The 14,968-nt window shown below is 41.6% G+C and overlaps 1 protein-coding gene across 1 annotated transcript in view; it reads left to right on the top strand.

The window, feature by feature from the left end:
- The window catches only part of LOC145402098 (ATP-binding cassette sub-family C member 5-like), a 279,936-nt gene that overhangs the window by 147,546 nt on the left and 117,422 nt on the right, over positions 1-14,968 (top strand). Inside the window, exon 13 of the mRNA XM_080274212.1 lies at positions 9,251-9,410. Within this exon, the coding sequence (XP_080130338.1) occupies positions 9,251-9,410 (160 nt within the window). The remainder of the gene's footprint in view (positions 1-9,250; positions 9,411-14,968) is intronic.

Genomic DNA, 14,968 nt, shown 5'->3' on the forward strand with positions numbered 1-14,968 from the left:
CTCTTCATTCCACCATGCTGTTCCTTGCACCCCGTTTCGTCTTCGGTTCACCCTGCACACCATTTTACATGCTGCACAAATTTCTTTTGTGAATATATTACGCACATCTTTTACGTCCCGTATCGGGTCCAAATCATATTTACCCAAATGCTCCTCCACCTCTCTCTTATATTCTGCCTTTTTCGCATCCTCTTGTAACCTTTCTGCCCTCCTTGTATGAACTACTTCCTCCTGTCCATCCCTTCTTCTGCTGCTCCATTTCATTTATACCTTGACTTTTACCACCACCAAGTGGTGGTCAGAGGTCCACTTCCCCAACCTCTATATGCTGAATAAGAATATTAATAATTAACCAGAAATCAATGAAAGTGATATCATGTTGAAGGGATTAAAGAATTTTTTTATACCTCTTCATTGTGAGGTGACTAGGACTGTCTGCTGTTGCAAAAATAAAAGCAGAAAAAGGAAAGAAGAAATGTAACACATGTCTTCGGGCTAAAGAGGTTAATATAAGGCTGTGAGCAGTCAAAGCATTACTCAAACCAAAGAACAATAAGTACCGGTACTGAATCATAGTTGAGACTATAAAAACAGAGGTCTCTTATTTCCAACTCTGTAAAACAGTGGAATGAATCACAAGTGACAAGGGAAAAGGGTGTTGTTTTTTTGAGGGTGTTCAAACAATACACTGTTACTGTAATTGGAAAGAATGGCTATATGTGATGAACACTGTTTTGAGATTTTTTTTTTTTTTTAATGCGATTAAGAGATTGGGGGGGTGCGTGTGTGTAACCAGTTGTGATATCCTGTATACAGAGTTTGAGCTAGGTTGTTGTTCTGTCTCCCTATCTACAGTAGGATCTTGTCAAAAACGTCTAATTGGTGCCAGAAAAAAACCATTGTTAGAGAAAATGTTATTTCATCATCACCATCATCATCATCCAGACCTCTTTTCCCACCCTGGGGCATGGTGAGGAGTAGCAGCATCCAGACAGCCCAAGTTTGCCCCATCCAATGGGCCATGCTTATTCACTCATCATTCAAGCCCCCAGAATCCTGGCTCTGTCTGATACACCAAAAACATTCACCACATTCTGTATCTTCACATAGACATACTCAGTAGAGTCAGTCTGGACACTGTCATGTTAAAAAGAGGTGCTAAATCCCTGATCATACACTTCTCGCGACCCAGCCAGCATGCTCTCTTGTCTGGTCCCTAGCCTTACCAACTTCCATACCTCTTTTCGTCACACAGTCATCTACCATATCTCTCCACCTTCTTCATGGCCTACATTGCCTCCTCCCTCCTTCAAATTCACTCAGATGTACCTTTTTCACCACTTTGTTGTTATCCATTCTCTGTACATGATCATACCATCTCAGTACACTCTCTTTGATTCTGGTGTCCACAGCCTTCCTTACTCCACATCTTTCACAAATCACATTATTTTGTATCCAATCCACTCTTTGTACTCCACATACATTCCTCAGCAGTCCCATTTCCACTGCTGTCTCTCATGACTTTTCATTTTCATGCCACACCATAGTCTCACATCCATATGTTAAAGTTGGCACTAATACTCCTTCATGTAAGCCTTGTGCAGCTGTAACACCCAAGCCTCTGTCTCTTGCCAAGGCCTTCATAGCATCAGCTACTTTCCTTCCTTGTGTCACTCTGCTTTCCACTTCTTTTGTACTTTTTCCCCTTTTTTCTATCACTGTACCCAGGTATTTGAATTTTCTCACCAGTTTCAGTCTCTCTCCATTCACTGTAACATCACACTGGGAGTCACCTTCTCTCTCAGTAACCATCACTTTACTCTTTTCTGCATTTACTTTCAAGGCATGATGCTCACAGACATCAACAAAATACTGCACTAGTCTGCCAAGTTCATGTCGGGTATTTGCAAGTAGTACTGCATCATCAGCATGCAACAAATCTGAGATATTCCATGCATCACCATTCATTACCAGTACCATCCCTCTCTCCATTACTTGTGTTTTTACTTCTTGCATCACCCCATCCATATGTATGTTGAACAGCTATGGGGACATCATACAGCCTTGTCGCATGCCTACACCAATCGTTAACCATTCACTTAGATGCCCATTTACCCTTACACATGCTTCACAACCATCGTAAAAACACTAGACGACACCTAGATGTCTCCATCTGCACCATACATGTGCAAAACCTTCCACAGTCCTTCTCTGTGGACTTTGTCGTATGCTTTTTCCAGATCTATGAATGCCACAGACACCTTAAAGTCCTTCTCACAAGCCTTCTCCACTATCTGTCTTACTGCAAATATTTGATCCACACATCCTGTGCCACTCCTAAAGCCACCCTGTTCATCACTCACTAGGACTTCTGATATCTCTCCTATTTTCTCAGTAATAATTCTTCCATATACCTTTCCTACAACACTCAGTAAATTATGCCACAATAATTCTTGCACTAACTTCGCTCACCTTTATTTTTGTACAGGAGTACAATCATAGCCTTTTTCCACTCTGCTGGCACAGTTTCACTCATCCATACCTTCTTTCATACTGTATCTCCAACAAGGACTTCATTCTGCTGTGTCCACTACACTTAATCATCTCTGCATACACCTCATCAACTCCAGCTACTTTCCCATTTTTCAGCCACTTCACAGCATTCTTCACCTGTGCGAGGGTCATGTTTCCTGGGACTGCTTTCCCTCTCTACACACCCCTAAAACCAATAATGTTTACAGACGTTTTGCTTTCTCAAGTCCCCTTCACCAGGCTTTCAACATATTCTTTCCATCTGGTCCTTACTTCATCCTCATGGGTTAATAATCTACCACGTACATCCTTTGCACTTTCATGTTTCTTTCCACTGTCACTTCTTCATTTCCGCACCTCTTTCCAGAATAACTTCTATTTTCAGAGCAGTTTGCATTCATTTTTCTTCCTAGATCATCATTTAGCTCCTTATTTTTCCTCATTACTAGTCTCTTCATGTGCTTCTTGCTCTCAGTATATTCAGTTCTTATTTCCATTGAACCTCTGTCCTGTAACCACTCTGGCCACTTCTTCCTCCACTTCTTTCTTAACCTCTTCATCCCATCATGCTGTACCTTTCTTCTTTGTTTTTGCTCATGCTACACCACACACCTCTTTAGCATTCCTAACTAAGCAATCCACAGGCCGTCCAGATCCACCTCTTCTTTGGTCTTGTATTCATCTGCCATTTCTTTGATCCCCAGCTTCTCATCTTTCAGTCTATCTCCCGGACTGCTACTCTCTCGCCTGCTCCACCTCACTCCTCTCAGCTTGATCTTGCATACCTTAATCATATGAAAACGTTATTTGTGTGACATTAAAATAAGTATATACTGTACAGGGTTTGTTGGTGCTGCCGCCATTGGAATTTTACTCATTTTTCCCATTTGAATCCTGCCTGTCATTATTTTTTTTTGCTGGTTAAATAAGATCAGTTATTAAATCATCATGAGTATTATCAAACTCACCTTAAAGGAGCTAATGAGGTGTTTGGTGTGATGATTGTTCCAAGGCTTGCACATGGAAGCTACTATGGCTTACCCTCTGATCCCTTGCTGGCCTCATCTCCAATCCTGCCTCTGGTGCCAGGGTCACCTACTTCCATCAACACTTCATCAAACTTCATCAGAGTTTGAGTGAGAAGGAGCAACTATGTCAAGATGGCGGCCAACAAACGTTATCCAAGAAGCACCCAAACATTTCCCGCGAAATTACCATTGTACGAGTGAATCCAGACATTATTATGGAAGTGGGTATCTCTTCTAATTTACTGTTATTGCCAAAAACGTTATTGTTGAACTCGTTGTTGGGGAGATCCTAGTGTACCTTTACTCCTTTCCAAACTTCCCAATATCTATACTGTATTTTTGGGAAACTAAACATTTTTTTTTCATTTTAAGACATGTGCTGTACCTCTGTTTGAATTCATATCCTTTTGTCCTTCCATCATCTTTCACTGAAAGATCCTCTCTATCTGCTGTATCCAGTCCTCTTAATCATTTAAACACCATGATTAATTCTCCTGTCTTTTGTTGTCTCTTCTCTCACATAAGGTTTGAAACTGCAGCATCTCCAACCTCTCACAACAGCCGTCACATGTTTGATATCACCTTTGTTGCCATCCTCTGTGCCTTTTCCAGTTTATTAGTGTAATTTGTTTATATGAATGTGGTGACCATATCACTGCTGCAAATTCTATATTCAAAATCATCATGGATACTATTACCTCCCTCATCGTCTCATTGATATACAATAACTAAAAGCCAATGGTTTGTCAGTTAGCAGTCTGTCTGGTCCTCTAGTGACTCTTTTCATATGCTTTTATGGTTATATGTTATCCTTTATGGTCACTCCTGGGTCGTTCATTTGCTTGGGGTCAGTGAGTTTGTGTAAATGTTTACAAGTGGAAAATTAAGGGTAAGTGAATGGTGAAATCAGTAAAAGCCTTATCAATACAGATATGGATGTTTCCCCTTTTTAAAACTAATTGAAATACAGTCACGACTTATTATATGACGTTTTGGTATGCAGTAAATTGATTGAACAATTAAGTAATAGTTATACCTAGTTTCGAGTTAATTAATTGATTGCAAAATTCGCTCATATGTTAATTATGGTGGCTTCGTATGACAATCCTGTGCATAAGTGGTGCTGCCCATGCAAGCCGACAGTCAGATATTTGAGTCAAGATAACTGCCCAGTGTTTACATTTGCTGTGAACTTCTCTCTTTTTTTTCCATTTCATGCATGTAAAGCCATTGCAACACCATAGCGATCATATAACAGTGCAAGTGCACAACAGATAATGCAGTGTGTGATGTTAAGTGGGGTGATTGCAGTTAACCTCCACTATTTCCAGGTTCACCATTCATGGGTTCACCATTCACTGATATTTTAAAAATTCATAGGAAGATCTATCTATCTATCTATAGCCCGACGCCCTAATCCCGCAAAGGGTGGCCGCAGACAAAACGCCTCCAAGTCACTCTGTCACCCACCATTTGACTCCCCTCCCCCCAACTCACCCCCCCCTCCCTCATATACCTCTCAACTCCATCCCTCCACCTCATCCTCGGTCTACCCCTCCCTCTCCCTCCCTCCACCTCACCTACATACACCCTCTTAGTCAGTCTTTCATTCTCCATTCTCTCCACATGCCCAAACCACCTCAGTGTATTTCTCCTAATCTTTTCAACCACATCCACATCTACCCCACAACGTTCCTTCACTTCTTCATTCGTCAACCTGTCCCTCCACGTCACTCCACATGCTCCTCTCAAGTAACTCATTTCCACTGCTCTCACTCTTGACTTGTTCCCCTCTTGCAATGTCCACGCCTCGCTTCCATACGTCAGGGTAGGAAGATACTTCCTGCTTTTTCCATAGCATCAGCTGTTCTTAGTGGTTCATAAGTGATTTTTTTTCATGTTTTCCATGAGAAATACTTTCCTATACAGTTAAACTGTGCAGTTACCCTGTATAGGTTCAGTATGTGCTGTTCAGCACAGGGCATCAACAGTACAGCATTCAGTATCTCAGAACACAAGCCTACCGCTCTTTTCTCGCAGTGAAAGCTTGTGTGTGCTTGGCTTCAAAGGTAGTATCTCTTATTATCTGCCTGCATGTCTTCTTTCTCACTGTTCTATCGGCCATTCAAAGAGGGGACCCAGTCATAAACCACCGTGCTCATTCTCTTTCAGTTCATCTCATGGGGTTGTGCATCCGCTTATATTGTGTGTGTTATTATGGCATTGTTAATCAACTCCATTCTTTCTCCATGTGAAAAATGGGTTTTAAGCATGCTGCAATACAGAACATTCGTTTTTCACCATCCATCATATACAGTACTGCACAGCAAATTCTCATTGTCCTCATCACATGGGTGAATACAGTACACTGTACCCAGAAAGGCTTGTGTATCATCCTGTACAGGTACTGTCTTTTTAGGAAGTAATAATGTGCCATAAAATGCATCTACAGGTCTCATAGTGGGTCTATGAAATGAGAATAGCTAAAACAGGGAAACCAGTGATTTTTGCGGCAGTATGGATTATTCGTGGATTTCACCTATTCGCTGAGGAGTCCAGTACCTAACTCCCGTGAATAGGGGGGTCAGCTGTGATTTTTTGTGTGTAAAATACTGAAACTTATGACTTGGAATTTTATGTCTGGCAAGGATGTTGCCCCTAGTGGGAAGTGTGGTGCTACTGTGGACACTCAGAGTGAGCCCAAAAGGTTATGGTTTTTTGAGATTTGGGGTTACATGACCCTTGACCCCCAACATATCCCCACTGAACCCAAATTATACCAACGTAGATTTACGATACATTGGTATGCAGTAGGTTTTCCCTTGAGAAAACTCCCTTAGCAAAATGTGTGATGACTGTACATGCGCATGATTTGTCTTGTGAGGTGGAACCAGGGTTCAGGGAGCTTTAGTATGAATGGTTTGGGTTTTTATTTTCACAGGGTGTGCTATTGATAGTTTTCGCATTTTTGTAGTCTGTTTTTTCCTGTCTCTTCATCCTACCTGATCCCGTGCTTAGGCGGGAAAAATGTTCATGAGGATGGTGATGAATTGCCATTACTATAAGCATCATCAGTCATCATCATTTTAGCATTTTCCCATTGTCATAGGGGGCGGGGAAGGACTTGAGTGTACCATAGACCCTCCGGTACTTTTTTCATTTCTAGAGTATGCTTGCCTTGCCTATACAATATTGTAAGCTATTCAGTAAATGCTTCCCTTTTTGTAGAACCATTTTAAATTTCCAGTATTGTTCTTTAAAATACAAATGGCAACAGCCACACCTATTATTTGTGCAGTGTAGGTGTTGGAGACTAGGTTACTGGAATCCCAGAACACTGGAGGGATATTGAAAAAAAAAAAAAATGTTATATGTCATTGATATACTGTTGGAGAAGAACAGGGAGGTTTTAGGAAGGGAAGAGGTTTTGTACAGTACGTCGTGTATTCATCCTAAGGTCTTTAGTGGATAAGTTTCTAGAGAAGGGAAAGAAGTTGTAGGTTGCCTTTATAGATTTGGAGAAAGCATATTATAGAGTGAATAGACAAGGAATGTGGAAAATGTTAAGAATATATGGAGTAAATGGGAAGCTGTTGAATGCCATGAAGAGTATGTATGAGAGCACTTAGGCTGTAGTGCATGTGGATAGTGAAGTGAGTGAATTTTTCTATCTGGTTGCTGGATTGAAACAGGGATGTGTCATGTCTCCATGGTTGTTCAGTCTGTATATGAAAGAGATACAAGGTATGGCAGTGGATGTTAGAGCGGCCCTAATGAGAGAGGGCAGTGTTTGGAAGCTTCCTGTTCTGTTTTTTGCAGATGATACTGTATTGTTAAGTGAAGGCACAGGGGAACTGCAAAGCTTGGTGAATGAGTTTGGGAGAGTATGTAAGAAATGGAATCTAAAGGTGAGTGCAGGGAAGAGTCAAGTTGTGATCTTCAAGAAAAATGAAGTCACTGAGTGCACAATGAGGTTGTGTGATGAGGAAATGGAATATGTGAGTGTATTTAAGTACTTGAGTAGTGTGACAAGTAAGGATGGAAATGTAGAGGATAAAGTGCTTGAAAGGGTACAACAGGGAAGAAAGGTTGCTGGTTCTTTGAAAGCAGTGATAAGAAATAAGGAAGTGAGCATGGAAGTAAAAAAGTCACTGCATGATAGTACTGTATTGTGATACCAACTCTAACATATGGAAACAAAGCTCGGACTTTGTTGGAAGGGTACAAGTCAAGAGTGAGGGCAGTGGAAATGAGTTATTTAAGAGGAGCATGTGGAGTTACTTGGAGAGACAGACTGACAAATGAGGAAGTGAAGGAGCATTGTGGTGTGGATTTGGATGTGATAGAAAGTGTTATGAGAAATACATTGAAGTGATTTGTCCTTATGGAAAGGATGGAGAGCAAAAGACTGACGAAGAGAGTGTATTTGCGTGAGGTGGAGAGGGGGAGAGGGAGGGGGAGACTGAGGATGAGATGGAGGGATGGAGTGGAGAGATATATGAGAGACGGGAGGCGTGAGCTGGGGGGAGGACAGCGAAATGGCAGGGGACAGGGTGACATGGAGGTGATTTGTCTGTGACCACCTCATATGGGATTAAGGCATCTGGCTATAGATAGATATACAGTCACTACTTGTTTTACGATGGGGTTACGTCAGGTCATACCTTATCGTATACCGATTTTATCGTAAATCGGGAGATTGAAACACATTATGAAAGGGGGGGTTACGTCAACTCACCTTCCCAAAGTCACCTAACCAAGACTGAACCATAGATGACAGCCAACCTTCATTCCTTCCTGTGTTGGTCCAAGTCGTCTCCAAGTCGTCCCCCCTGAGGCTGGGGGACTAGTGGTCAGCCTCTGAGTCAGACAGGAACAGGTTAGGGGGAGGGGAATCTGGCCCATACCTGCACCAACCATAGCACTGGGGCCCATACCTGCACCAACCATAGCACTGGGGCCTGCACTGGCACTGACCTTACCACTGGGCACACATATCCATAGTACTGTACAGTAATTCACCGAAAGAAACACTATCACACCAGTACAGGCAGAGTTACTCGCGTACAGTAAATCGTTGCAACAACACAATACAGTACAGTAATGACACTTGTAAAGTTGGCCTGGTGCTACACAGTGTCTACTGTAGTACGATGTTTGGCTGAGAGGTGACGATAACTGGGGCACACATAAACAAGTTGAAAAGACAGGGCTTTGAAGGAGTGGCGCTGCACACCGGGGCCGCCATCTTGCCTGAGACAAGCGACGGTCACCTTGTGTGTGCCTGGCGCTCTCCGATGGCAAAATCGTTATAGTGGGAAATTTTTCGTAAATCGGATTTTTGGGTGGAACTTTTCTATTATCTTTGTAGCGAATTATCGTGAACCGAATCAACATAAAACGAGTAGTGAGTGTACTGTATTCTAATATATCACAACTTTTTCCCTGAACTTGATACTGTTAATTGGGGTAAACAAGCCAATCAGCTTCATAGGTAGCAGTGAAACATTGAAAAGCAATTTTTCTGTGATTACAATGCACATAAAAAAACAAAAAAAAAATTAAAGCTACATAACAAGGACTTAACGTAAAGTAGCCATCAGCCAATCAAATATTAGCTGCTCCCTTCAAACTTTGGTGACCTGAGGCTAGGCTACCATACCATTCAATAATTTTTCCCCTTATTCCAGAAACTGTTAGAGTTACCAGAGCACCAAAAGAAGAAGGGAGAACTACTGAATAACAACTTGGCTCTGGAAATCAAGGATGCCAGTTTTGCATGGGAGATACACAGCATTGACTTCAAGGGTCGCCAAGGAAGCAGCAGTGACAACAACAAGGGAAAGAAGAGTGAGTGGATGAAGAGAGGGAAAAGAAATTATTGACCAGGAGAGAGGAAAGAGAAATGGGCAAGGGGAGTAAAAGTGAGTGGGAGGAGAGAGGGAAAAGAATGAGCAGGGAGGAAATTGAATAGAGAGGAAAGAGGGAAGGAAAAGGAAGAAAGGGAAGAAATGTGAGTGGGAGGAGCGATGGAAGCAAAATGATTGGTGAGGACAGTTGGAAAAGAAATGAGTGGGAAAGAAAGAGGGGAGGGAGAGAAACAAGAAGAAAAGTGAGTGGGAGTATAAAGAGGAAGACATGAGTAGTGACAAGAGAGGGAGGAGAAAGGATATAGAGAGGAGAGAGGGACAAGAAATGAGTGGGGAGGAGAAAATATGAATGGAGGAGAGTGAGAATAGAAACAAATGAAGGGGAGAAGGGAATGAGCAATGAATGGAGAAGAGAGGGAAAAATTTAACAAGGGTGCCAGAGGGAAGAGAAATTAATGGAGTGAGGGAAAACAGATTATGGAGAAGAGAGAAGGATGAAAAATTAATGAGTGGAAGAAAAAGAAAAACTGAATGAGGAGGAGAGAGGGCATAGGAATTATGGGAATGAGAGAGAGAGCAGAAAATTATGGAAAGGAAAGAGGGAAGAAGTAGAAAAGAGAGAAGAGGGAGAAAATAAATGAATGGAATGGAGGGAAGAAAGAAATGTACAATAAAAGGCAGGGAAGGTAAGAAGCATAAAAAAATATGGATAACAAAACAGTAATGGAAAGAAAGGAAGGCAGGTGAGAAAAACAAAGTTGGGGGAATGAAGTGAGAGACCTTAAGATACAGTTACTGCAAATTGACTTAGGACCTCCCCCAAGGTTTTAAAAAACACAGAAATCATAGCATATCACAACGTTTGTTCATGAAATGCCATTCGTTAACATGATATCATGTTTCCCTTGTTTTTCAGGACCAGGTGGATGCGTTTTAGCTTGGAATCACTTAGATCTCTAAAGTAATCTAAGGACATTTCTTTGCACCAAACATTTCAGTCTTGAGGTTGTCCAGATTGGGTGTCTTCTTCTCTGCCACGATTTTCTTCATCTTGCCCAGCAGTTTTCTATCGTATTTATGTCCGGATTGTTGCCAAGTCAGTCGAGGACCTCAGTCCGATTATCCTGAAGCCATTTTGTTACCTTTCTTGACTTGTGACATGGAGCTGAATCTTACATGAAAAAATTGCACCCACGAATAGCAAAAAAGTTTAACAAATGATCTTTTAGAACTTGAATGTACTGGCCACCATTCATCATCAAGTTCATAGGAAGAAAGTAGAGGCCTTCCCCTCCCATTTCACCTGAGAAACATCCCCTTACCATAACTGATTGTTGGTGCTTAACAGTCGGTACCGTGTAAGCAGGGTCATATCGACTACGGGAGGCAGGGCGATGAAACTTAGCAGCACGAACCTGGAACACTTAAAATGTGCTTTCATCGGAAAAAATAACTTTTCTCCACTCATCTGATGTCCAGTGTGCATACTTCTTGGCAAACTGAATGCGCTGCTTCTTCATGCAGTCAGTGAGAAGCGGTTTCTTGGCTGCGGTGCAGCTCCAGCTCCTTCTGCAAACGATGTTGGATAGTTCGAATTGAGACGTCTTGTAACAGCCGGGGATGCATTCTCTTCAATTCTGCTGCTGTCGGTCAAGGATTCTTGATTACTTCCCCCTTCAGAAACGTATCTGTACCTCTGGAAGTCGTCCTCTTTTTTCCATCGCCATAATTGTGCTCTTTTGCAAATTCAGGTGGCAGGCCGCGTGCTGCAGCAAGAATCTTCATGACGATCGACTTTGCGCATCCAGTACGTTCACAGATTGTGTTGATAGGGACATTATGCTGCCTCCGTGCAATGGTATGGACCATCTCATCCCTTGAGCAGTACTTTCCAGGCATGACAACTTGACTCTAGGAAAATAACAGGGCAAACAATAATGCATACGAATAAAGAGAGAGGTGCAAGCTCGGAGCGACGGGAACATGTACTCCCACTCTTGCTTCTGGGCAGGCACTGACATGCTGAGTGTTTCACCACCTCCCGCCAACACCAGAGGAATTGCCAGTTACTTCTTGCCGAAAAAATTCACTTGGTAGAGGTGGAAACACAAAGCAAAGACAGACAACTCTCTCCAAACAAGTCCATGTGTAGGTCCTGAGTCAATTTGTGGTGGGTGTATGGTTAAAAGGAATGAAGGTGGAGGGAGGAAATGTGATGGAGAGGTTAAGGAAGAGGATGTATGAGGATCTATGAACAGAAGAAAAGCCCACTATTTGGGGTTGGATGATACTGTTTGTGATGAAGACTGTGAATATGATGATACTATACTGATGGTGAGAAGGAAAATGGTGATGATAGATGTGATGATGATGATGATGATAATGATTATTAAAGTATGGTCAAAATAATAACAAAAAAAAAGACACTCAGAGTGCAACACCTGCCTCCTCCAGCTGGTCTTAGAGACATACCTTTGACTTTGCCCTGACCTGCAACTAATTACTCTCAAAATGCAATTACTTCATTCTTGTCTAACTCTTAACTGTTCCACTAAATTTGGTTCAAATCAGAGCAGAACAGTTTGAGTTGACTTTGCCCATTAACAATGACCTTTACCCTTTCCCTGTGACCTTGACCTGCAACTGATTGTTTTCAAAATTGAATCTATCCTTGTTTAACCTGAACCCTTGCACAAAGTATAGTCTGCTTAGGATAAAAACTTTTTCAGATGACCTTGCTGTGTGATCTTGACTTTTCACGTATTTTTGTCAAAAAACAATAGTTCAGCCTTTTGGGTGATCCTCAACTCACACCCCAAACATGATAAGTCATTTGAAAACTGTTTTAGTTATTGTGTTCACACACAGACACTTGGGCCAGACTCTGACCTTGCCATGTGACCTTGACTTTGCCTAATTGTTCTCAAAACTGAATTCCTTTATTTTTGCCTGCATGATGCTTAACACTTCCACTGTCCTTGGTCTACATCATATAAAAACACTTTGAACTGATCATGCCCTTAGACCATGGCTTTTGACCTTTGCCTATGACATTGGCCTTTGACATTGTTCTCAAAACTTAATCTTATATTCCTTCTTGATCTTTAACCCATCCTCAGGTTTGGTCTGAATTGACCTATTGTTCTAAATAATAATAGGTTTACTCCTTGCCTGACCCTGAACAATTCCACTCAGTTTGGTTAAAATTGGATCAAAACAATTTTAGCCATTTTGTTAACATCAACACACACAGGTCAGAATTTTGACCTTGACCTGTGACCTATAGCCTTGTGTGATCATGTGACTTTGAGCTTTGTCTGCTTGTTCCAAAAATTGAATCAATTCTTGCCAGACTTCAGCTGCTCATTCACGTTTGGTGTAAATCAAATAAAAAATGTTTAAGTAGATTTTGCTAGGTTGTTTTGATCAAGCTCTGTGACTTTGGCCTTTGACGTATTGTTCTCAGAAATAATAGGCTTCCTTATAAGCTAGTCTTTAACCATTTGGCTATGTTTGGTTAAAATTGGATAAAAACTGTTTTAAGTTATTTTGTTAATACAAGCAAACTAACAAACAAGCAGACACACACACACACACAGACACATGCCAGCACACACACACACACACACACACACACACACACACACACACACACACACACACACACACACACACACACACACACACACACACACACACACACAGGGAACGTGGAGCCAAGAGACGAACTTTATAGGCAGGGAAGATACAACTTTGGGAAAGCAAACTTTACAGGGTTGAGAAAATTTTTTGAAAATGCAGATTGGAGAAAATTCAGAGAAACAAGAGAGATACAGAGGAAGTGGGATATTTTTCAAGGCCTATATAATTCGGGAGTGTAAAAATTTGTGCCAAGAGTAAGGGGGAAAGAAAACAGGATAAAGGAGTGGTTTAATAGAAAGTGTATGATAGCAAAAAAGAGAGAGAGACGGCGTAGAACAACTGGAGAAAGAGAAGTAACAACAGAACAAAGGAAGAATATAAAAGAACTAGAAATGAATACACGAGAATACGTAGAGAGGAAGAAAGAATTTTTGAAAAAGGTATAATAGATAAATGTAAGGATGAACCCAAACTGTTTTATAAATTTGTCAGTGGCAAACTGAAACAACAAGAAGGAATCACCAAACTGAAAGTAGAAGGAGAGGTCTATAAAGATGCAGCAATGAAGCAGAAATAATGAACAAATGTTTCCAATCAGTTTTCACTAATGAAAAGGAGTTTGTGGAAGGGGAGGGAGTGACTAGAAATGTAGTGATAAAAGATATAAAAGTGGAAGTACAGGAAGTGTATAAATTACTGGAAACTCAAGATGTAAGGAAAGCCCCAGGACCAGATGGAATCTCTAATTTGGTACTGAAGGAATGCAGAAAACAACTGGCGGATAAGATTCACAGTTTGTGAGCTCTCTGGAAGAGGGGAAAATGCCTCAAGAATGGAAGAGGGCAAATGTGGTACCAATTTATAAGGGAGGAAACAGGGAAGAACCCCTGGATTATAGACCAGTGTCCCTAACCAGCATGGTTGCAAAATTGTGCGAAAGAATTCTGAAAGAAAGATGGATAAAATATCTGGAAGAGATGAATATTTTGGCTGATAGCCAGTTTGGATTTAGAAGTGGAAGGTCATGTGTTTCCAACTCGTTGAGTTTTTACTCGAGCGATTGACGTACTACAGGAGAGAGATGGTTGGGTGGATTGTGTGTATTTAGATTTGGAGAAGGCCTTTGACAAGGTACTCCATAAGAGACTAATGTGGAAACTAGAGCATATAGGAGGACTGAAGGGGAACCTCCTGGAATGGATGAGAGTTTTTTTGAGAAACAGACAAATGAGGACAGCAATAAAGGATAGGATGTCTGGATGGAGGGAAGTAACAAGTGGAGTCCCACAGGGCTCAGTGTTGGCACCAGTAATGTTCCTGATTTATGTAAATGATATGGTAGACGGAGTGAATAGTTATGCAAGTCTGTTTGCTGATGATGCAAAGATCTTGAGGAAGGTAGAAGTTGAGGAGGATTGTAAAATGCTACAGGAGGATCTGGATAGGATACACAATTGGAGCCGGATGTGGGAGATGAAATTTAATGCAAAGAAATGTAAAACATTGGAAATGGGTAAAAGTACCAAGAGGCCATCATTGAGTTATTTGATGGGTAATGAACCAATCACAAAAGCGAGAGAAGAGAAAGATTTGGGAGTGCTGGTCCAGGACAGTTTGTCACCCAAAAAACACATTAACAAGGTAGTTAGACATACAGTACTCGTCAGAAGTATTCAGCGTTGTCCGCCGGGCGCGCAATACTTATGGCCCAAAAAGAATCACCCATTTTTGGGGGTAAGAATTGAGCCACAAGTGTGAGCTCCGAGCATGACGTCACGGTAGCCTGAGGCCTTCCGACACGCTGGTTGGTTCCCGCCTCAGTCGCCCACGGGCTGCCTGAGAGAGAGGAACTCCGCCGAGTGTCCCTCTCAAATTGCGCCATTTTTTACCGAGTGT

The sequence above is a fragment of the Coenobita brevimanus genome, chromosome 57, assembly GCF_032717465.1.
Source record: "Coenobita brevimanus isolate Jiangsu-jjx chromosome 57, ASM3271746v2, whole genome shotgun sequence".
NCBI classification, from domain to species: domain Eukaryota; kingdom Metazoa; phylum Arthropoda; class Malacostraca; order Decapoda; family Coenobitidae; genus Coenobita; species Coenobita brevimanus.